This window comes from Colossoma macropomum, unplaced genomic scaffold, assembly GCF_904425465.1.
Source record: "Colossoma macropomum unplaced genomic scaffold, Colossoma_macropomum, whole genome shotgun sequence".
Lineage (NCBI taxonomy): Eukaryota > Metazoa > Chordata > Actinopteri > Characiformes > Serrasalmidae > Colossoma > Colossoma macropomum.
In genome coordinates, this window is record NW_023494802.1 from 7,221,604 (window position 1) to 7,245,983 (window position 24,380).

A 24,380-nucleotide genomic window follows, 5' to 3' on the forward strand; every position below is an offset into this window, starting at 1 on the left:
CCTCTGTCAGGGTGGTTAATATGATTTAAATTATGACTAGAGACTCAATAAATTACTTCACAATATACTGAGGATGTGGGTATCGCCAGTACGTTCAGAACATTTTAGCATCAAATAAAGCCAAATTCAGACCAATAATGAACTGCTTGTAAACAACAACAACATTAGATTTAGGGTTAATAGCTATAAACGTCAGTTTTCAGCACAATGTGGTCTTGAGGACGCTTTAGAGTTCACTACAGCAAGGCCCGCATGTGAGAGTTTACTGTTTGTTTGCATGATGCCTCGAGGCTGAACTAAACCTCTGCCCCATTAACATGTCCAACAAAACAAAACGGCTTTTATTTTTAAAAAAAAAAAGGGAACTGTGATGATGCTGGTCATGTGATCAGAATACCTCTGCACGCAAATTGTTCCAGACAACACACAGCTGCCTACGGAAGGCCAACCATATTTAGAACTTGCAGGTCAGTAAACTCGAGGAGGAACAATGGCTTCCCCAATTTTACTCTAGATGTGGCCTGTTGCCTAAAGGCAAACAACCAGAGAACCACTTCTTACTACAGCAGTCTACATAAATGACGAGATTAGAGTTAGTAAGTGGCCCAAGTGTCGGGTTTATGCACTTTTGTACGGACTTCCTCTGTCGGGATGGCTTATGACTTATGACTAATGGAGTGATAAATGACGTCAGGATATGCTTTTCTGACTTTATCAGGGGTATTCAGAACCATTAATACAAATTTAGACCAATTAAAGAGCGCCCGTAAAGAGCAACAACCCGTGTATGGTAACTGCATAAACTGCACAGTAACAAGTAGTTGACTGGATGTCAACCTGTTATGATATCATCTTATTTGATTGATTTTACATGTTTGTCCCCTGTTGCTTCTAAAATAGTTTTTTACAAATGTTTAACTCATTAGCACTGCCTTGCTGGTACATTTTGTCCAATGCAACTCGCATGTAAACCTCAAAAACAATAATTGTCATGATATGTATATCTTGAAAATGTATTGTGGTGTTAAATTTTTGACACATTGTCCACTCTAACATGTGACTTGCTTGCCTCTAAATGTACAGAGCGAGTGAGATAGAGGGAAAGAGAGAGAGACCCTCATGATTCAGAAGCTTAAAGCATAATGAGCATGTCTCAGACTGGATCGGGATGATGTTGCATGCCCTAGATAAGAAACTGACCACAATCTGCCTCTCCATCAGTGGCAGCAGTGATAAGGAGCACCATCTCCACAACCACAATCAATACCCATACATTACGCACATCAGCTCTATATTACAACAAACACTCAAGAAGCCATTTTCAGCACTGGACTCCGTTCAGCAAAAGCCCTTCGGAAATGCAGAAGAGATGCTTCCACATTTAAACGTCTCCATACGCAGCTATATCCAGCGACTAATGTAATTTAAGCAACTAGATCCAGGTAAACTTGTTTATTTTTCCCGGCAAACCTATGAACTTCTCAAGAGGGGCTTAAGGAATAAGTGATCTTCTGCCTAGACAATGTTAGACATTGCCTGGCTTGAATTAGGCCTCAGCATTCAGGACTGTGACTAATCATTCATGAAAATCTGTGATTAATCTGGCAAGCAAAGTTGGCAAGAGATAACACTTCAGCATATCATGATGAGTTCTCATTACGTCTGAATCTGGTTATAAAACACCAGAGATCCCCTTACACAATCTGGCCGGAGCCCAACTTCAGAGTAAACATCACCACAGTCAAAGATCACGTCAAACGTGAACATGAGACACTTCATTTGACTGTGGTTAATGAAGCACATTTCCCTCAGAGATACTGTAGAAAACTTCCTAACGGCTTACCATTCATGTGATGATCAACACTGAGTTCTCTCACACATTGTTTTAGGACGTGGGGTTGTAGATGTTCAGTTTTAAAAATGCTTCTATTTTGCATTCTTGTCTAATTTAATACACTGTAAAATCAGCATAACAATTTGAGTGAAAAGGCAAATCTCTGAAATTTGAAGATGAATTTCAGAATTTCTTAGTATTTACTACTCTCTACTCTCTATACTACTCTCTATAGTCTCTCTCTTTTGATTAATGAGAGCGTGTAAAAGCCTCTGAGGAGATCAAATCCACCTGAGAGTGCTCTGAACACCAGCTTCAATGAAAGAAAGAACACTAAAAAAAAAATCTGGCCTTGGTCAGATGGTCTGAACATGGTCAGGGTCACACATTTGCTTAAATTGAACAGTGACCTAGAAATAGTGCAGAATCTTCATTATGTATTTTTCATTTTTTCCCCAAAATTCTAAAACTTTAAGTAAACTTTCTTTTGTCTATTTCCAGGTTTAAAGGATAAAAAATCCAGATGGGTCCAACAGCCAGAGACCACAGGGGCTTATTATTTAGTAAACATGTTAAAAATTGGTAAATATACTGTCATTCGCAATATCAGTAGCAGCTGAGAGGTTTATCATGAGGACGAGGCCCTGAGATCATGGTGTCATCTGATGTATCTGACAGAGGAACCAGAAGTGTGGCAAGCAGACTGGTTTCCTAACAAGGCTAAAGGCTAACCCCAAGAGACCAGCCGTTTCCTTTATGTCATGAACTGAAACATGAACTCGAAATATGACTAAACTTTGTACGTTGCGTTATCTGTACTTAATTGTGGCATTCAACTGGTATACTGGATGAACTAGTATATAACCCACTATATATATTAATTAAAAATTAAGAATGTTTTTGCCCCCTTCTTTAAAGTAACTTTTTGAGAGACACATGTTTTCCTTTGGACAGAGATGACATGTATTACAGATGAAAGTATGTTCTATTTAATATGTTCTCATGTATCCTACTTACGAAAGCACCACCTATAAGTGATATGTTTATTAAGTAAGTACACATATGCAGGTCTAACTCTGGATCCTTTCTGTACTTTACCAAGTCCTGGATCATTTTGTTGGTGCCGACCCTGTAGGTTTGCTCTGTTTTCCTCTGATCTTCCTATAAAGTCAGGATATTTGGGGCTGAAAATGTACAAAAACAAGTGCGCACATACTATGGCTGAACCCCGCATGCTCAGAGCAGCTCATTTCAGCACACAAAGCTTTCAGTCGAATGGCCTAAATGCCAGCGCAGCTCCTAGCCACCATGGTCCTCATCAGCTCAATGGTCCCCATTGTGTCCCAATGATCACTGGTGGCCTGCAGAAACGGCCTGCTTTTTAGGCAGCAATTTGGCCAGCCTATCTTCTCCTCCGAGCAACCCAAGCTGAGCTCCTTAATGTGGGGCATTTCTGTTCTCCGCGTCCGAAGCAAGGCCACTGCGGCCTTCAGTGGAACAAAATCACAGACAGGTCAAGAATGCTGAGATGGACAGCAGACTTGGCAACATCAAACGGTGACCACAACAGCGCAGCTCCGTTTGGGCTGTTACTGTGCCAACCGAACACTGGACGTTTGTTTTGTAATGGGATGTAGAAGCCGAGTCGTCTGGCTACATCGACAGACAATAAGGAGCAACTGCAGCAAGACACAAACGTTAACACCTCCTTTGGTGCCAGCTGGTGCTGAACAATGTATCAATTGCTAATCGTTATCATAATATCTGCCTTTGACATCCTGATATTGTAGAAGACTTAAATATGGAAATGAGCCGGAAATCAATCACTGAATGTGTGCTGTGTTGTGAACCTCCTGACTAATCAAAGAAGCTCGGATGAATCAAGGCATTCATACGATCCAACAAACATAACACAAGAAAAACAACAGAACTGTTTTTGCTTGCAAGATATAATGTTTTTTAACTGCATGTCACACATCCTTCATGCTTAACTGGAGTTTTTTTGGGAGAACTTTTCAATCATGTTAACTTATGCTACATCCATGCTATAACAACAGGCTTTCTCCATCAGACAATGTTGAGCGTTGGGTTGAATTAGAAATTTCACACCCACTCTAATAAGTCAACATTCCTACCCACTTTTAGCCCAACATTTCTCACAGCTCCCCTCAGACTTTGTCACAAGATCACTTATGAAGACTAAGCATACTGCAATTACAGTAAGCAGTAATATAACTAAAATACAGCGCTATAATATTGACATAAAACACGGTGCTCAATAAAGCTATCGGATATCGCGATGAAATGATAAATTATTATTAAAATTGCTTGCCACTGATTGGATGTGACGCATGTAAAGACTCTTTTTCTGGATGTATAAAAAGAAATGTAACTAACTTCTTTAAACAAACAGCAAAATACAAAAATATAAAGCATCATCCATTATTGTGTAAAATAAAAAGAAAATACTAACATTTTCAGCATTACTTAAACAGCCATTTCTAAGGCTATAAAACAAATAAATATTGTTATATAGGCACACTAGAATGAATATATATTTTTGCATATTTATTTCATTTTTGCTTAGTTATCACACATGCCTGCTGTGACAGTAGTCATTTCTGCCTTGCACAATGAAAACACAACACTAGGTGTGAGAACAATCCTAATGTCCGAGGCACTTTTACAGGCTTGTAGTTCAGGACGGAGGAGTTTTTGAGCTGTGCACTGTGTTTCATAATTGGCAGTTTAGCCAAATTGTTCAGCTACTCCTCTCCTTCTTAGGAGAGCAGAGAATCACTCATTAGTCTTCTAAGAGTCTGTGTCAGCAATGTAATGAGGCCTCTCTTGTGCTGCATGTACAAAGTCATTTGATACGTTCAGTCATTACCACTACACTGGTGTGTTTATCGTGATAGCGATAAAAATATTATTTATTGTACAGCCCTAAACTACAATGTGCTATTTAGTCTATACTGTGCTGTTTCAGTGCCTAGTGCACGGTTGTAGCGGTCTAAACAGACACAGTTAGCAAGGCGAAGACACATTCTACACGTGAGTCTGACTCTGCACACATACATACTGCCAAACACAACTTGACAGCGCCCAGCCCAGTGACATTGGGGAGCAAAAAGTGCTAGGGCTAAAGCAGGGCACACTGGGATTGGTCAGTTAATGATGTGAGTCATATTAGTCATCTCAGCTGGAGCGAGTCAGTTCAGGTGCCGAGAGCTGTAGTACACTTCAAAAAGTGCTGCATTGAATTAAGTGGTATCAAATGAGTACTAGGGGCGGCCGATGTGACAAAAATATAATATCACAACATACAACACACATCAGGATATTTGGTTTCTCTGAGGTTTGATGAATACGAACCATGAGTGTTTTTTTATTAAACGTTTTGCATAGTGCACTGTTCTATATCCAGTTAAACAGGACTTATTAAGCTCTATCTGTAATGAAACAAGCTGGTAGACAGTGTTCTTTAAGTAGTGACATGCCTATAGCCTTAAGTGTGGACTTTTTGTGTGGACTACACTGTGCTAAAGTATGAAGCCAGAAAAAGTGCATATTCAAGATTTCTTGGCAATAAAACAGGCCAGGATATTTTTGTGACAATAATTGCAATTTAAATCACAGTATTTTTTCTAAAAATCAGATATTTTCCCCAAATCATTTAGCTCCTGTACTGTGATGTAATTTTTTCAATACCATCATACTACACATCCCTAAAGAGTACCTCTTTTGATCATGAATAAAATATATCAACACAATCACTACCAAAAGCGATTCAACTGAAAAGCAAATCTGTAATGATGTAACATCTCACTCATGTAGAAAATGATGTACACATTCAAATCAAGTCAAGTGAATTCAGCCCACTGCTTTTTCACAGTACCATCCCACGGGGTTTCTACTGCAGTGGTCAACAGCTGTCCCGCAGGGAGGAGGATCAAAGCCACTCGCCACAGCCATCCAAACGACCACAAACATGGCCTCGCTCACCTGCCCCCGGGCCCTAAAAACACCCCACTGAACACACACAACCTCTTTCACGGTTTCGCACCTTACGGCGACCCATTCAGGACAGCAGCGTGTGGATTATTCAGCCTTGTATCATCATTAGTAGTTTCTCACAGTCACTGAGCCTCGATAACGTGGTGGAATTAATCAACTTCACATGAATCACAGAGAGCCAAACGTCACCGATTGCCAATCTGGTGCAATATGTCCTCGCTCAACCATAAGGCACAGTGTTTACAGTTTTTATCACCACGGCTTCTCTGATTACAGTTGCTATGGCCATTTCTTCTTCGATAAGCATAACAACACATTGCTTCAGAGTGTAACCCACACACTGAGTGGTCCCAGTTGTGTAACAGTATTACTCAGCTGAGTCCACACACATATACACACGGTCCCTCCACAACACACGTACACACAAGCAGCTTATTTCTATTCTACTTGTAATAAGGGACTGAGCTGGCAAGCATAGCCTTCCAAAAGCACATTAATATCCAGCCGACAACAAAGGCTATTGTGCTTTCAGGCTGAATTCCTGGTTGCGCTGGTGCTTCAGTTCAGGCAGACACCAAAAGCAACTGCTGACTGCCTGATAGAAAGTATACTAGCTGAATGTGGTCTAATGAGACTAATTTTGTAGGAATTTTCCAACTAGGGATGGGCAACATGAAGATATGCATCATTATTGCAATGAATTACATCACAACCTGCTTTTCTGAGTATACTGTGGATATCATCGGCACTTAAAGAGCACTAAACAACTGAATTTCTCATTAAAAGAGAGCATAATCAGCTTTGTATTCATGGATTTAGCGCAGTGCAGCACAATGAAAGCAAATCAAGGAACTCAGTGTAAAGTGCTTGTGCATTCTGTCTGTTCCATCTTAACAAGCGTCAGTAAGCTTACATATCATAATAGTAATGTGTATCATTAAAACGTCTTAAAAGTATCGCGATGTTAGACATTTGCAGTATCGCCCAACCCTATTTCCAACCACTTGATACATTTGGCAAGTTTGATGACTTGCTAGTTAGTCATGGTGTAATGATTTCAATACACCATCAAAAAAACTGAAAAGCAAAACCTGTTTGAAAATGTGTTAAAATGTAAAACTGTATCTCTTTCGATAGTCTCATTTGCCATTTTCCAAAGAAACCACTGTCAATGAAAACAAGGCATTTGTGTATGTCATTTCCTTTTGTGTTGTTCATAGCTGAGCTGCACTGTTTTCTATATCAATATTTTGCACAGTCCTTTGTTCTGAAATCTGCTGTAAGCCTGTATAGTGTATTATTAGAGTCACGTAGAATCAAGAGATTGACATAAAACATAAATGACAACAAATATTGAAAACCAAATCAAACCTTGACCTCAGAATAGCACCTAAAACGTGTTGTTACAGCTCTACCTGCTAGGCTTCCAGACACCAGCCATGAAAACACCTTTGGCTTAAGTAAGAAAGAAAAAACAGAATACGGAGATTCTTGCTAAGCTACTGGTCACATATCCGACCACTGAAGGTTGTATTGTGTTGTGTGTCCTTGAATGGCTCTGACTGAAAGTGAACACCAACTCAGATTCTTTTTCAACAAGATAAATCTGTTCCTGAGGAAACTAGGAAAGCTACAGGAGCTGAAAGCTTGCTCACACTTGCTTTGTGTCGAGTGGCCATGATCTCGGTTCTAAGTTCCCCATCACTCAAACCACTGCTGTAGACACCTCACGTTTTTGAGCTTAGCTAACTACATAAAACCACGAACAGATTCGGTTAGGTGGCTGTAACCTACAGAAGGAAGCTCTGGTTAGCTAGCCAATTTTCAAAGACAGGGCAGTGTGGCCGTTAAGAGGACACGGTGTCAGGAAAGCTTATTATCGCCCTCATTCACACCCATTATACACCAGCGAACTGACACCTATTAACGAGGCTGAAGTTGGTTTCCTATTAGACAGGTTCTTGGTCGAATTTTCCCGTTCCACCTTAAATGGTGCAGCAGTTACATTCTGTTAACGTAACTGCTGCACTGTTTAAGGTGGAACGGGAAAATTCGAAGGAGAAGCGGACTTCAGCTGTGGCTCTGAGCGTGAGAAGCACTCTTTCCGCCACACAGTCTCTGCGGAATAAGCCTTAATCCAGTCTTAAATGAGTACACTAGGTTAATGTTAAGGGAGGTGAGCCCAGTCTCCTTCAGTCCTCTCGTTACCTTCCGACAGCTCCAGCTCCAACTCCGCCAACTGCTCCTTCACCTCTTTCGGTAAAGCCGCCAAATCCACGCCGCGCTCTGCCATCGCTGTAGAGACGCTCTATAACTTCTTTTCGACCTGATAAGAGACGCTGTGCCGATTAAAATCCACCGATCACGACGCGAAGCTCATATTCAAACGTGAGTAACAGCAAGCCAATCCGAGCACTGCTCCCTCCGCCATAACTGTGGGAACTCGCACCCACGGTAGCGGTAGCGAAATGTACCGACTCGTTAGCGAATCGGTTCTTTTGAATCGAGTCTTTTCAGTGAACTGCTCGAACCGAATTCAAATCCAACTGAGCTGACGTTTTCTTTGTATTTTTTCTTTTTCTATACATTTTTTAGAACGTTTCTCCATAAATAACATATTAAAAGTAACATAGTACAAATAAAACAACCTTTTGTTCTGAATTGGCTTAATAGGTGATTTGGCTAATCATTGAGGAGTTGAGTATAAAGTTGACCTGACCAACCATTGAGAGGAGTATTAAGTAGACTTGACAAACATGGGAGAGGTGAGAATAAGTTTGATTTCACTAATCATTAGGAGGTGAGGTTAAAGTTGCCTAGTCAATGAGGAGAGGAGAATAAAGTTTATTGAAAGACGACATTAAAGTTGACTTCACAAACTGTGGCCCCAGATTAATTATTCAATCGGACGTGCGATTCATTACAATGAACAGTTCAAATGAATCGGTTGGGTAAACTGAATCAAACTTCATACCACTAACCGACGGGAGGACGCGGTCACGTGACGAAGTTTACCGTGCAGCGTGTGCGCTTCCGCGGACAAGCAGCTGCGCCCTCTAGCGGAGAGAGGAACACCTCAACGGCACAGGGAGAACAGCGTTCAACAAAACAGTCTAAGCGGCTGGACATGAGTAAACTTGGAGGCGTTTCAGTGTTCAGGGCCTTCTCACAGGGTTTCTTCAGTTCAAGTGGAGGAAACGTCTGCACGATTATAATAGGAGTCCAGCTGCCTTGACATAAAACTTCCAATTCAGTGACCCGAATGACAAAAACATTAAGAGCTCCGTCAGAGTTTAGTGTTGCAGCTCTTCACCTTACTCACCTCATCAGCTCATTTAACAGGCCCTTCTTGAGATTGTAATAAGGGAGTTAGAGCTGGAGAACCACTAAAATGTCTAAGGGGGTTATGTTAGCCCAAAAACTTAAAGGGGCATTCTGGTTAAAACTAGCATTTAAAATGTTATTTGTCATGTTATGTAATATCTATCTTAGCTAAGGAAAAAAGTCATGGTCTCTAACCCAGAAAATATAACTCTTAGGACTATTATGGCACCACTGTAGGAGGAGAGTAGGCATGTTTACAGCAGATGTACAGTAGAGTGACATTTTAAGGCCATAAGTGTGTAAAATAGAAAAGCTAAGAGACATTCTTAACTGGGTAACTGTTAGTCCGTATTTGACCTCTACTAAGAAATTGTGCTGTGTAAAATAAACCCAGGGGCAAGGCTGGGAAATTTTGTTCCAAAAATAATAATAGCTTCCTTTATTTATTACCCACTACTATTAATATGACTGAATGCCAACCCAGCCTTGCTGTAGATAGCTTTCTTTTAGGGTTACTTCTGTATTTTTCATCTAAAGTCTCGTGAGAAGTTTTACTTTCTGTCTGGAAGTACATTTTCAATCACATTGTCACTTTGCTGAAATGAATAACCTCACTTATAAAGAAATATTTTAGTCACCTTGAACAACAAAATGGCCCATATTTAGGTGCCCAATCCCTTAAAGCTAAACTTAAAAGAGCATTCCAGCCTAGAACTAATGTGTTATTTGCCATGTTATATAGCGGTCTGTAGCACAGCATTGCCCCCCTCAGCCTCATCGATGTTACAGAATTCACGCTTTCTTTTAATAGTGTTCTCTCACTACAGTTTTCTGTATGCATTATGCAAATACGCCATAGAACCAGTGGTGATCTCTGTAGTATCTGCTAGCCTAGCCTCTGAGCTATAGGTTAATGATGCAACCAAGCTAGCATTCGTGTAACTCCTACCTTAGTCGTGGAAACAAACTCATAAAGAAATTCTGTCTTTATTCAATACAAAATGGACGCCAGATACAAGTTGTTACCCATTTAGACACAGAATCAAGATAGCCAATTAGCTGCCTTGCTAATTGCGGTCTTTAGTTTGTTGTCCTCCACAACCAATGAGTCAATTTTGTCGTGTGGAGTAATGCAGTCTCATCTATGATTATCTGAAGACATAAATCAAGCCAAAGGGTCTTCCCACCTTCAAGATACATCATAAGTGGGTTTCACTAGTCTTTAAACTGAAAAATCTTACCCTAAAGACCACTGTGGCACCAATTTGGGATGCAAGTAAATGTGTTTACAAAAGATGTAGCTACGGTTAAATTCTACTTTTTTGGACAGAGTGTCTCTTCAACACACATACACACAAATACTACTACTATACACTTCTAATAGTTCTGCTGTACTATAAGTACATACTACTATACACTTCTAATATATAGTTCTAATAATATTTAGAGCACACATACGATCGAAGACATCTGAATGTTGTTTAATTGCTTTTTCTTTAATCAAAACTGCAGCACGGCAAGTGTTCATATTATTCCACTTCAACATGCATGAAAAAGTAAATACATTTATATAGTACACATATATACAGTAAGAGGATAAAGTTTAAAATTAATCAGTCCAACCGGGAGTGCGTTCTTACCCATAACAGAATTAAAAGCACAAAAAACCCTTTCTTTTCAATGTTTATAACTCTCTAACTAAATACTGTATAAACCACCGTCGTTCATGATACTAATGATATCAGAGGGATTATATTCAAATTAACTCTCATTAACTAATTCCTGAATAAATTAATGGTATTAAACATTGAAATTACGGAGCAAGTCCAGAAAGGACACATTTCAAATTTCTTGCAGCCAACATCAGTAGAGGAGGGGGAAAAAAAGAAGTAACATAAAACACAAATCTCTCTTAAGGCATTCTCACTATTCTTCAAAAATGAAAACATCTTCCAAAAGATTACATGATTAATGATAAGAGACAAACAAAGAAGGCCTAAATTAAAGAAAGAATGTTCTAAGCATGTTCTACATTTCAGTATTAAAAAAAGGGTTAAAGAAGCCTTTATTATGACAGATATTTGTGTAGTCCTTGCTGCACAAAATGAAGAACAAATCTAAAAAAAAAGTGCCAATAACAATAAATCGCTAATATGAAAGTCTCCCTCTCCTCCCCTTTTTTTCATATTCCCATTTTCCTGGATTTGCTAGCTGAATACAGTGCCAGCACAGAATACAACGCAGCGCTACAGTCACCATTGGGACAGTAGATGTGAGATATGTGTCGAGTGGCGAGCAATGCTTTAGCCCTAACTTCTACACAAACGTGTGCACAATAAAACCATATATGCACATCATCAACCCATCAATGTTGTCATCGGATGCGCGGTGTGATCAAGACACACCCAGCAGCTTTATAACAACAAACGATCAAAAAGATATAAAATTGATAAACCTTTATCACATTTTTAGTGCATTTAGACATGCCCTTATATTTTGGACTGATACCTTATTTTGCAGCATTGCACTCTGCAAAGAGAAACGCATAACAGAGGAAAATTCAAGTGACATACAAATATCATCATCATTATTGCCTGATCAAACATATGCAGTAAAAATAAAGGGTACTGGTTATGTCTCTCAGTATGATGAACTATTCAAACAGCATCATCTGGTAAATGTAAAGTTTCCCAAAGTCTCTCAGTATTGTGGCGTAGGAACACTCTACCGGAGCTAGGTGGCAGTAAAAACAACCCGACGTAATCCTGTTACGCTCTCACTGCGGGTTAAACCATTTTCAAAGGCATAGGTAACTGAATTTCCTCATACCTCTTCATACAAATATAAAGCTTAGAACTTTTCCTGATTGATTTCTATATTTGGCATGCAGCCAGCAAAGTCTCGGACCTCTATGGACAACCCAAAAAAGAAAGAAAGGCCAAAAAACTGCCTAAAGAACCTGGCCAGGACATCAGAGGCACTCCTGTGAGTCTTAAGGCAGAATCTGTTTTGTTTCTTTCATCAAACACCACTGCAGCGTGTGGATTCAAATGCATGTGTACATGTGGGACAGTGTGCATAAATAAAGACATATAAGTATAATTCTGGAGACCCAAATTTCAACAAATCATTGCATACTTGACTGAAAAGGGGCACACAGGGGCAAAGATGCATTTTTTTTTGGTTGTTTTTTTGTTTTGTTTTAAAAAACAAGGTTTACATGGCTTTTAGTATAATCGCAAGTGGTAGCTCAGAAACAGCAGCAGGGGAAGGTTTCATCCCATTATTTAAAAAAATAAAATAACAAAATAAAATTATATAAACAGGAAGAACAGAGGAAAGTCTGGACTCTTTAGAGACTCAGTCCCAAATACATCCTTACAGTAGAGCTAATAATGGACTTCACAGGGGAAAAAAAATAAAAATAAAATAAAACAAAACAAAAACAAACAAAAAAATGGCCAGTCATGATGGTGGCACCAGAACATGTATGATGACGTAGCGCATGAACTAGAATCTATCAGAATCCTACTGGTATTGGCAAATGCTTTAATTTAACAGATATTTCAAACTGATATTTGCATAACATTCATATGTGAAAGTTTGAACACCCCCAATTAAATTACACATCTTGTTGATTTTCTACGTGAAAATGAGTTAATATCCTCTACACGGAACAAACATCCGTATGACAATTTTCTGCAAATTTGAGTGCACAATTTCTATTGTTTGTATTTTTAGTTTAACATAAACAATGGAAAAATAAAACCGAACATATAAAATGTGCTGTAACTTTTGCACCAGCCACATTTTATTTATATTTAATTTTTTTCTCCAATACGTTAAATTCAGCAAATAATTTTCCTTTTGAAACCCAACAAAACGTTTAATTTGACCAGAGGCATCAAACTTTTGCACATGATTGCATTTTAACAAACTCCAGAAGAGCACCATGTTCAGGCAACGCAGGGCTGGTGCGCATTTTATTCATTTTAAGCATTTGTAACTCTACAAAAATAAATGTCATATTTCTCAGGTAGATTTAGTCCCAATTTCTATATTTTGCAACTGTTTACGTGTCGTAATCAGCAGATATGTACATGAAAAATACTGGATACGGTCATCAGCCCACAGTTCCCATATTGGTGCATCCCTAAAAAGATTTCAGTTACCACTGCTAGGTGACCATGAGCCAATTTATAATTTGACGGTTTGTCACACAAGGCTTTAAGAAGAAAAACAAGACCATGATCAAACAATGACTCGGTACAGCTCACACTGGAGGATGTACCAAAGAAACAGCAAATAGCACATATAACATAGCAAAGAGCAAAGAAAAAGGTTTTGCATGCCAACATTAGTGTATCAGTCCTTTAGAATGACAAACTGCTATACTTGGATGTACATTCCTGTACACATACAGACTCGCTCACGCACACGCACATACCTAAGGACATGCACTCACTGATTACAAACGTTTTGTATAAAAAACAAACATACTATAAAGGGTTAGAAATGAGGTCAGATCTTTGTGAAGTTCAGGTGAGGCATTCTCTTGGTCTCCATGAAATGAAAACTGTTCTAAAATGTTAGGGACCAGATTTAAAGCAAATTCAACACACAAAGATTTTTTAAAAAAATCTTTTTTCCTCTCATACAAACCAGATATGAAAAAGTAATGCAAGGTTGTGGTGCCAATCACTAGACACAGCCTCATTTTAGTGAGTAAAATGTGGAGCACAGCAAGTGTGGACATGCACACCACCAGGTGCACTGTGGCAGTATTTTCATTTCAATGACAGCCACAAACGAGACCTCCATGTTGCTATGTGAATCTGTATGGCGTGGTAAATATGTGCATATGATCTACGCAAAAGGTAGGGCAGCCGCGATGACGACCCATTAGGAAGCGCTTTGCTGTCTTACAGTCCACTGAAGGTTGAGGAGTTTGGAGATGGAAGGCAGAAGATGATAAAAGAGGGAGCGTGGGCTTCGTAGGGGTTTAGAATGAGGATAAAGATGCGGGTTGGAGTCCAGCCCCTGTAGTCTATGGCATAGTGAACAGGAAGCTTCTTGCTTTCTCCCAAAAGTCAAAGTTTATTCCCAGAATTCAGCTGAGCTCCAGGCCAGAGCATTATGGCGTGAGAGAAGGCCAGGGAGAGGAGAAAGAGGGTGCATTTTTTGCTTTCTTTTTCACCTCAATCCTTCGTTCCTCACCTTCCTCTTCTCCTCTCCCGGCGCAGGGCAAGGCGAGTCCTGGGCTGCTGTGGGCTCATCATCTGGCCGAAGGCTGGGGCTGTGTGGCCATGATGACGTGAGAAGGCCCGCTCTCGCCCCGCTGACTGCCCATGCCGGCCAGCACAGACATGGCCACGGCTTCGGCGGCTGCCCGCGAGCTCAAGCCGTTGGGCCCCGAGGAGGCCGAAGGGCTGGGGGCCAGCGAGCTGTGCTGGATGACCGGAGCAGGGGAGCCAGTAGGCTCTGAAACCTCCTTCATAGACTCCTCTCCTGAACAACACAACAGGCAGGGTTCAGTGAAATACAGACTCTAAACACATCTGTTACAAGTTCAAGGCCAGAGCACACTGACCCAACAAACACCAACATTCCAGTGCTGACAGTTCTAGAATATAGAGAAGAGAACTAATAAACCAAATGAACCAGTGTGAATGGGAGAGAACGCTGTGTTTGGAATGGTTTACTCATTAACTCATTCTCTACAATTGTGTTTACAATACTGCAACTGCAAACAGACTGGAGAATGACACACTCAAAGAATCTGAACAACAGTACAAAATGCTTGACACCCTATGGCTGTTAGTGAAATTAATCCCTATTTTCCTTCACTGAAATTGCACTATATAGAAAAATTATTTCATTTACTAAAAAGCAGTAAAAATGCATGATTCAATAAATGAATTTGGACACTTTCTCATCATCACACTATGTCCATATACCAGTTGTATAAAGAAGCCAACATAAGTTGTTTGCCCGGTTGGCAGGTTAGCTTCTTATTCTTGTAACCATGAGCATTACATTTTGAAAAGCGTAGGGGACAAGGAGAAAGTAAAAAAGCTCAACTAGAGTACACATAATTCTTGGTCCATGACTGCAGTAACCTAAAGTTGCACTAGAGTCTTTGTCTTTAACTGGACATAGCTGCTGTATTTCTCCAGAGTTGAGGAAGTCTGATAAATTTTCATTTTCAGTGGCACAACTGCAACTGTTAACGTAACACTCCTCTGTTTACTGCTTAGTAAAAAGATACTCACAAGGGGTGTGTGGGTATATATTGTACTGTTATAGTGATCTATGGTGTTTATGAGTGCTTTGTAGGAGATACTGCTCTCAAAATCTCTCTGGAATTCCACTTTTGTATTACGACAGTAAAAGAAAAATTGGGTAATGTTCTCAATAGTGCCATAAACACAAATAAGGATCCATTTCAGTCACTGTTTACACAGTGTATTATTTTGGGAAGCGAAAATTCTAGAACACTGTGAATGGGGAGAACATTCTAGAACGGCATATAGGGGGGTGTTCTAGAACTTCGTAAATATGGGAGAGCATTCTAGAACAGTGTGAACAGGGGTGAGCATTCTAGAACAGTGCAAATAGGGGGAGGTGCATTCTAGAGCCCCAAAGATAGACCATTTTCACACTTGCGCATTGCTCAGTTCAAAGATACAATACATACTACTTCACTGGCATAAGTAACATCCTGGAAATGACCACTTAAGTTTGCTTAAAAACCTTCAGAAGTAGTTTATTTTAATGTAAATACAAAAAAGATGGTACTCCAAAGGTTCTTTAGTAAAAAAAAATGGTTCTGGAACCATGAACACTCAAAGAACACTTTGCATGATTAATGTGTTCTTTGCATTGTGAAAGGATTCTTCAGATTTACGGAGAATGTGCTGTAGATGGTTCTATATAGAACCTTTTTGAATTGGGTTCTATTAAACACGGAAAAAGGTTCTTCTATTGTTACAAGCTTGACATCATAACAATAGAAGAACCCTGTTTGGTGTTATATGGTACCCTTTTTAAAAAAGGTTCTATATAGAACCATCTACAGCACATTCTCTGTCAATCTGAAGAACCCCTTCATGATGCAAAGAATCCTTTAATCATGCAGAGGGTTCTTTGAATACTCATGGTTCTAGACATAACTTCTTTACTAAAGAAGCCTTGATGAACTATCATTTTTAGGAGTGAAAGTCGATATTGTGTCTTTTTGCTGGGTGTGCTGTTTAAGACACTCACCATCATTGCTAATGTCCACATGGGCTGAGTAGGAAGAATTAAACCTAGTGGATTTTTCCGCCTCCAACATGAAGCACAACAAGTGCTAGTTTCTTTAGTGTTTCCGTTTAGGGATGTGTGATGGACATAAAGATCTGCTCTATTTCTTTTTTACTTCGCAAAACTCATCACAGGCGTATTCCTCACGGTTCAGACGCAGATTTTTTGCGATCACACTGAACATGTAAAATGGGCTTTCAAACGCATTGAACTGCTTTAAAATTGTGCTTTGGCCACATCAAACTAGTTATTCGTCTATGTTTGAGGGAACTCCCAGACATGGCAACTGCTCTCCTATTAGCTGCACTGAGGCTGAAGGAGGATTTTTAAGGGAGGCTGAAAACCAGCAACCCTCCATTGCCGCTCTGGTAAACGGAGCAGGCGGAAGTTCGTTAACTATACTAATTATAGCTGGACGTGACGATGCAGTTATTGTGAGGAAGGTCTATCACAAACATGTGTGGAACAGAAACTACACATTTGTGTGTGTTGGTGTCTGTTAGGTCAGAGTGCTCTTGCCTTCAGCCTACTTCAGTGATACTGGTTACAGAGTCTAACATTTTATGAACAAACCAGGTCAATTTCTCACTCAGAATAAGTCAAACATCACAATCAGCTGATAATCCTTTCAAAAAGGTGGACTACCAATTAATAGATTAAAACGCTTTAATCTTACCTCTCCATTAAAATATGTACACAACGCCACTGAAAATTCTAGAATCATCTGTTACGTTATTAATAAAAATCTATACCAGGCGAATTTGAATGACAAATTAGATGCTAAAAAGAGCTTTAGATGTTTTATTCAATAAAAGTATTACTGGGGATAAAAAGTAATTTAGTGACAAATAATATACTGTAATCTACTTAATGTAATCTACCAAATCAATATTTTTGTCAACTTATCTGTTTGGGCAAAATACCTAGGTACTGAAAAAAAAAGTATTCATCCATCAAAAAGTAGTGATGGCTGAATACTGAATACACTGTCCTAAATGTATTCAGTTACATATTCCATTACAGTACATAAAAAGTAACATATTCAGAATATATTTAAAATACATCTTGGTAAGGCACATGGTCTCATTCATACATACATATATATATATATACATACATACATACATACATACATACATATATACATACATATACATATATATACATACATATATATATACATACATACATATATATACACATACATATATACACATATATATATACACATATACCAGTTTTTTTTCCTCTCTCACTGCCTGCTTCAGTTCACTGCTGCTCCCACAGTCCATCAGTACAACAACACTGCTAAACTTATCACTGGCAGAGATATCCACTACTGAAATTTAGTTTGATCTCAAATGAGCTCAGAAACACAGAAATTAATAAGTGATCACATCGATTTATCAGTCTACTCAGGCTTTAGCAAAGCTCAGTAATACTGACATTAATAACTGATCACCTTGATTTATTAGTCTACTCAGTCTTTAGTAGGCCATAAAGACCATCTTTAGAATCTGACTAACAAGCATGTTGACTACATGCCATGCACTGATTCTAAATAAAGTTAATAAACAAGCAATTATAGTCTTTCTTTGAAGATTGTATGTTTTTTTATTTAGTAGGCATTCTGAAAGTATTCTCCTAAAAAAAATACATTTACATTTTAAAAAGTAAATGTATTCTGAATACTGCCTTTTCAATATGTAACTTGGACTGAATACAGATACTTAATTTCTATATTCTGAATATTCCGTTACATCTCAACTCTGTTGACATTTGATCACCACTTTGGAAATCTGAGACATTTTAGATGCTGTTCAGGTCATGGAATCATCTTCAGCTGTGTTTGTCAATTGGACAAATCTAAAATGTATATAATTAGTATATAAAATCTGTTTCCAAACTTTTGAATGGTAGTGTAGATATGCATTCTATCAGCACATCATATCAGCATTATCACACGTAAACATTACAAGAATGCCAGTCCACAAATAAACATTTGTCATGTTCCATATGGAATCCTTCAGCATGTGTTTATGTACATACATGCACAGCTCAAAAATCCTGTATACACCCACTCTTATAAGTTATGATTTACAGATCTCCTCACGGTCTTACTCACCCAGGTATGCAGCCTTCTTCTGTAGAGTGGTGACAGGGCAGTCCTTATGGGCCAGCAGCAGCTGCTTCAGATGAGCAACCTCATTTCGTAAGAGAGACACCTCATTCTGACAAATGCAAACACAAATACAGAGAGAAGTATAAGTGTTTCAATAGTCTAACAAAGAAACATGGTAACAGACAAGAACAACTCATTCAACTTATTGCTCATTTGAACACAGAAAAAAGCAGAGACTGTAGTTCGTATTTTCAGATGTCGTCTTCAGTGAGTCAGATAAACCACTACATTACATCACTGTCTCAGGCTTTGAAGGAGACGAGTGCCTGAGGCGTGTAAGAGAGACATGCCTGGTGTACTCACCGTGAGGGAAACATTCATGGAGGTCAGCTCCTCGGCCTTCTTCTCCAGAGAACTGACCCATAGCTTGCGTTTCTGCCTGCAGCGAGAGGCGGCTGCTCGGTTGCGCTCCAAAAAGCGCTGCCTCCTCTCGTCTGGGTCTTCCTCTGCAGTCCGCCGCCGCCTGCCACCTGTGGGCTGGGCTGGAGAAACCTGGACACAGCAGGCCTTGTGATTACCCCTTGACAAGATCCCGTTTAGCGAACAACCCACTAGTACTGCATTTCGAATTGTCCTTATCCTGCAGTTAAAATGCAGTGAAAGTGTATCCCTAATGTGTGTAATGAGTGTAAACTGCATGTAATAATGTTATAATTATAACTACAATTATCATTTGTATTATTAGTCATTTGTATTCTAGGGCTGGCCAGAACAGCATTTTACAGGCTTCGAATACTCTGTGTTTCTGAACAAGCGCTCAAATAGTTGTTTAGTGGCTAACTGAGTATGAATTGTTTCACATATGTGCGTTTTTTTTTGTTTTTTGTTTTTTTTAAACAATGGCTGTCCAGATTTATCTTGCTTTAGTTTTTCAAATAAAATGGGTAACTTGTGAAATCATAGGGGTCAGTGTGGCTGTGTTCAGTCTTTTGGTAAAATTACCAGGCTATGACATTTTATATACTATCAGCATGTCTATCTAGGAATATTTTGATTAGATTTTGTCTTTTGAACACACACAAAATAGCTTTTTAATGAAACAGTTTCTACAGGCTCAGCCTCGGCATAAAAATACTAAATAAAAAAAAAAAAACATTGGGTCTTGTTTCCGATGCATCTGGTGCAAAAGGTCATTGAAACCCCACTATTAAAATGGATGCAAAATTAGGCCTGGTGGAGTTAATATGAGGCTATTATACCTTGTAGAAGTGTCCTGTATTAAAATAGAATGCACAAGTTAAATATTCCAGTGGTATTAAGTCTCTTAATATCTTGTGCCAACCATTCACAGCTGGAATCGTCTCAGTAATCCATTGTAATAAAATATTCTTCCTTGCTGTACTTATAGTAAGTATACTGTACAAACTTCTTTCATTGAATGAAGTTACTTTCCTACTGGGAATACCCAGAACCAAGCATGACGGATCTAAATCAACTTTAATATCAAAGATACTCCCAATTTCTTGCCCTATCTTAGCCCAATATTCCTGTACCTTACAACATGAACAAAAACAGTGGGTAAGAGAACTAGTCCGAGTTTTATACTTAAGACAAAGTGGTGAGGCTGAACTGTTAAAAGCATGCCTCTAACCGGGTGAAATATGCATCTGATGTATGATTCCGATCTGAATTGCTTTTATATGATTACATACAGATATGGACTTGGCGTATTTCCAGATAACCTCCCAGTCATCATCACTTATAGTTACACATAGTTCCCTCTCGCATACATTCTTAAGCTTACATGTATAAATAGCTGGCTTAATTTTCAACACATCTTAGAATAGACTCACCGATACTTTTCCAAAGGGGTGAAATAAAAGTCTTTCTTTAGGGGATTTATCAAAAGTGTTGGTCAATGAAGAGTTCTTGATAATGTAATTCAGAATTTGTAAAAATCTAAAAAAGTCTTGCTTTGATAAATGGTGCTGGTGTGTCAGCTGTTCAAAAGACATTAAATCCCCATCTTAAGAAAGATCTGTTAACCTTTTGATGCCTTTGGCTGACCAGATTCAAAAGCCTACATCGGAACTACCTGGCATGAAGCTAGAATTATTAACAATTGTTTTCAGAACAGAAGTCAATCCACAAACAAGAGTTTTGCTTGAGTCTCTAAACCTTCAAGATGTCTATAAAGAAGATTCAGCAGAGCAACAGCAGCCTCATCTACCCCCCTACCAGATCTGTATGCAAACTGCATCAGGTCCAAATGCTCCTCAACTAGGCCCACTAGTTCCTTTTTAATGAGCGTCTTATATGTCTTCATTACTAATGATGTTAGGGCTTCAGGGCGAAAATCATTCGGCTCCTTAGGTGGTTTATATTTAGCCACAGGAAGAATAACAGACCTTTTCCAAAAAGCAAGGATTTGTCCCTGCTCCACCGACTTTGCTTTCTAAAGTTCTAATGTAACTTCTCTCTTTACATCCCGTTTCCCTGTCTCTGTTCCACTGTGATGTATTTCATGTCTTGCATAGTTTGAAGTAAGTTCGGGTCTCCTTCTGGGTCTCCTTGTGAAGACAAGCATTTATTTTAAACAAATTGAGCAACTGTGCTAATTAACACCTGAAGGTACCAAAACCCCAGTTCAGGTTAGATTCCAGTTATAACAGAAGTGTTTACTAAGTTTTGGTTTACACATTGCTAAAACAAAACGGGTTGCACCACACAAAAGAGCTTTTAGGATGAGCTTAGTAATTACTAAATATTTACACTAAAGCAGGGGTAAGTTTTAGTGAAACCAACAGGAACCAGACACAGGTCCACAGACCTGCGTCTATATATATATATATTACACTGTTGTATAATACTTACCAAATAAACAAAACTGCCTATATGTATTCAATTTCAAATCAGTTCAAGTGTGAAAACATAAAACTTGTTCACAATGTTATCTTCTATACTGCCCATTTTTTTTTCCACAGAATGCAAAAAAGCCAGCACAAGCTGCCTTCCCCGTTTCCATGGCAGCGTTATGTATTGATTTGTTCTAGTCCTCTTGTCATCATTAGGTTAAAGTGATAATGTTTATGGTGCTTAGCACTTATCATTGTGTGCGCATTAGTTAGTTGTTACTGAAGACACGACTTATGGATTGGTAGTGCAACCAAATTTAGTATATGGATAGTTTTAAAACAAGTGTTAATTAAGAACTTAGTAAAGACTTTAAGCTTAAACCTAAGTACAAACTTAAGCAACACTGGTGCAACCCAGGCCAGATTATTGCATCCCAGTATCATTATCATCGTAGCTCTAATCCATTCTAGACCTCACATGTGCAGTAACACAATGGTGAATGTGTGTGTGTGTGTATCTGTGCACCTGTGGCTGTGCAGGGGATGGGGCATCAGGCTGCTGCACCAGTAGCTGGCTCTGCTCCATTCTCTGCGGCACCATGGCGCTGGAGCCCATTGCCACACCAATACAGCCCTGGGCTGCTGAGCTCTGCTGAGATAATGCTGCCTTTAGCCGCTGAAATAAAAACACAGTCAAAACAGGTCAGAGCTTAAGGAGGTTTATTAACCTGATGGAAAATCATAGCTGAGTGCACACATGTATTTTCCTTATTGATCTTTATGGGTTCCCTCTGCAATTTGCATTAGCAAAGGGAAATAGAGAAGTACATCTTATTTGTTGTACATCTTAATGCATATTTGAAGCTTTACTAAAGCAAGACACCAGGTTGGCCCTGGACGCAGGAGATTAGACTGCACTTTTCAAATTCAGGCAAACAGTGTCAGTCAGTGCTCGCCTGTTTGTTGTGAGAAGTGTCACCCATGTGAGATCCTCTCATGGCTGGACTAAAAATTTCAGAGCATGTTTGCTTGCCTCACAGACAAAGAGTCTGGGGTTGGAATGAAGACACAACATGTGGTTTCCTCACCATCTTGGCCTCAGAGTGGGGGTTATAACCAGATGGGGACGAGGACCCGCTACCGCTTCCCCCTAGTGGAGGGCCTGGGATTCCTGGAATGTTGGGCACCATACACATGGGCCTGGCGAGCTAGAAAGAAAACACAGGACAGATCACATATACAAGACATGAAGGTCTAATACCAACAGGCTCCGATGACTCTAACCAGAAGGGAGAGTAGGTTCGTTGGTGCTTACAGATATTACAGATGGCATTTGCACTGGGCCTGGGAGCACAGGAACTGCTTGGCCATTGGGAAGCATCATCACCGGGTATGGACCTGTGGGAGACCTTCAGATAGAGCAAATAGACAGCAGTTAAGTGCTTCACTTGCCTCAAACTCCAGGCCACAGTGTTGCCTGGATTTACATAACCGCTTTGCATACAGTGGAATTAACTCTCCTTCCTGAGGGATTGTCATTTTGCTCAGTGCAAATCACAGCCATTAAGTAAACAAGGTAGGAATTTAAATATAAATATGCAACATGCAAACTGGCCTGTAACAATTACTACATAATTGCCTGATCACAATTACTGAAGCTGACCACAATTATTTGCCAGCTTTCACAATATGTTCACATTGCAACAAACAGAATGTGAATGGAGTGTTTTTACACACCAAGTTGTGGCAAGAGCATATAAATATGAATCAGACAATGCATTTATTAAGACATGTCACAGATCTTAAGAAAACAACAATATATGACTGATGCTATAACATATTTAAAAAGGGCAGTGGTGAGTAATGTTTGTTTGTTTGAGCTTGACCTGTGTCTGTCTTCGGTTAAGAACTACTAGGTATCGACCACTAGGAAGTAAGGTAGCTAAGCAGCCAATTTGGCACAATAATAATCACATATAATGAAAAAATAACTGTTAATTGCAATTATCTATCTGGAAATTAATCATCAGATAAAACTGCAAGATTCTGACAGGCCTACTGCAAACATGTCCAACCGTATGCATAAGGCACTTCCATGAAGTCAAATGTATCTGGCATATTACAGAAAGGACTACTTCAAATTCATTCTTTCTTTTTAATATCCATTTAAAGCAAAGCACATACCGTAGCTAAAGCTAACACCACTAACCAACAGAGGCTTGTTTCAGAGACAAATCAGATCATATCCTACTCAAGTGTTAAAATTTCCTGTCATGTCCTTCCAGAAATCAAGGACTTTGGTACTGAGACCACTCCTTCACATATACATGTCAGTTGTTTCCCTGTACTTTCCGTGCCCAAGGCAGACATGTTTGTATTTGTCTGCATGATCTAGAATAACAACGTAATATTAAACATCACCTCCTGTCAAAACGGCTAAAAAGTGATGAGTCAATGACAATATGGACCGCTCAGTTTGAGCTGGCAACACATCATTGCCCAGACACACACTCAACGAAATAAGTATGAAATGGAAAACCTAAAGTGGAGACAGAATCAGGCTGTAAGAATGGAAGCCCATTAAGCATAAGTCATGCTTGAGAATGAAATTCTTATTTCATCTGACAGACTCCCTGACCAAACAGTCTTGAAATCCACAGCACAGTAAAGTAAATGAAACACTACCACACCAATGTAAAACAGTAAAATGAGTCACAGAAACCCAGCCGCCTATAGCAGGCTGATTTAAAAGTGGGGTCATCGATTTTGGCCACAGTTAGCTGGAGCGAGCTGTTACGAAATTCAACAGGCAAGAAAACATATTCCCTCCCTTCAGTGTTCTCTCTAAAGCCCCCTCCCCAAAGCACATGCACTTTTACTCAGTGAGCTGGACATCAACACTGGTGGACACTTACACAGCTAA

The 24,380-nt window shown here is 39.3% G+C and overlaps 2 protein-coding genes across 4 annotated transcripts in view; both read right to left on the minus strand.

Moving 5' to 3' along the window:
* dip2ba (disco-interacting protein 2 homolog Ba) overlaps nt 1-8,313 on the minus strand; it is a 70,581-nt gene extending 62,268 nt beyond the window's left edge. Inside the window, exon 1 of the mRNA XM_036592298.1 lies at nt 8,060-8,313. Within this exon, the coding sequence (XP_036448191.1) occupies nt 8,060-8,144 (85 nt within the window). The 5' untranslated portion in view covers nt 8,145-8,313. The remainder of the gene's footprint in view (nt 1-8,059) is intronic.
* A 5,498-nt stretch (nt 8,314-13,811) lies between these two features.
* Nucleotides 13,812-24,380, minus strand: part of atf7a (activating transcription factor 7a) — a 32,364-nt gene continuing 21,795 nt past the window's right edge. For all 3 annotated transcript variants that reach the window (XM_036590890.1, XM_036590891.1, XM_036590889.1), the window contains 6 exons: nt 22,773-22,866; nt 22,546-22,665; nt 21,984-22,133; nt 18,966-19,154; nt 18,606-18,711; nt 13,812-14,683 (listed from right to left, as the gene is read on the minus strand). In XM_036590890.1, coding sequence (XP_036446783.1) covers nt 14,451-14,683; nt 18,606-18,711; nt 18,966-19,154; nt 21,984-22,133; nt 22,546-22,665; nt 22,773-22,866 — 892 coding nt within the window. In that variant the 3' untranslated portion in view covers nt 13,812-14,450. The remainder of the gene's footprint in view (nt 14,684-18,605; nt 18,712-18,965; nt 19,155-21,983; nt 22,134-22,545; nt 22,666-22,772; nt 22,867-24,380) is intronic.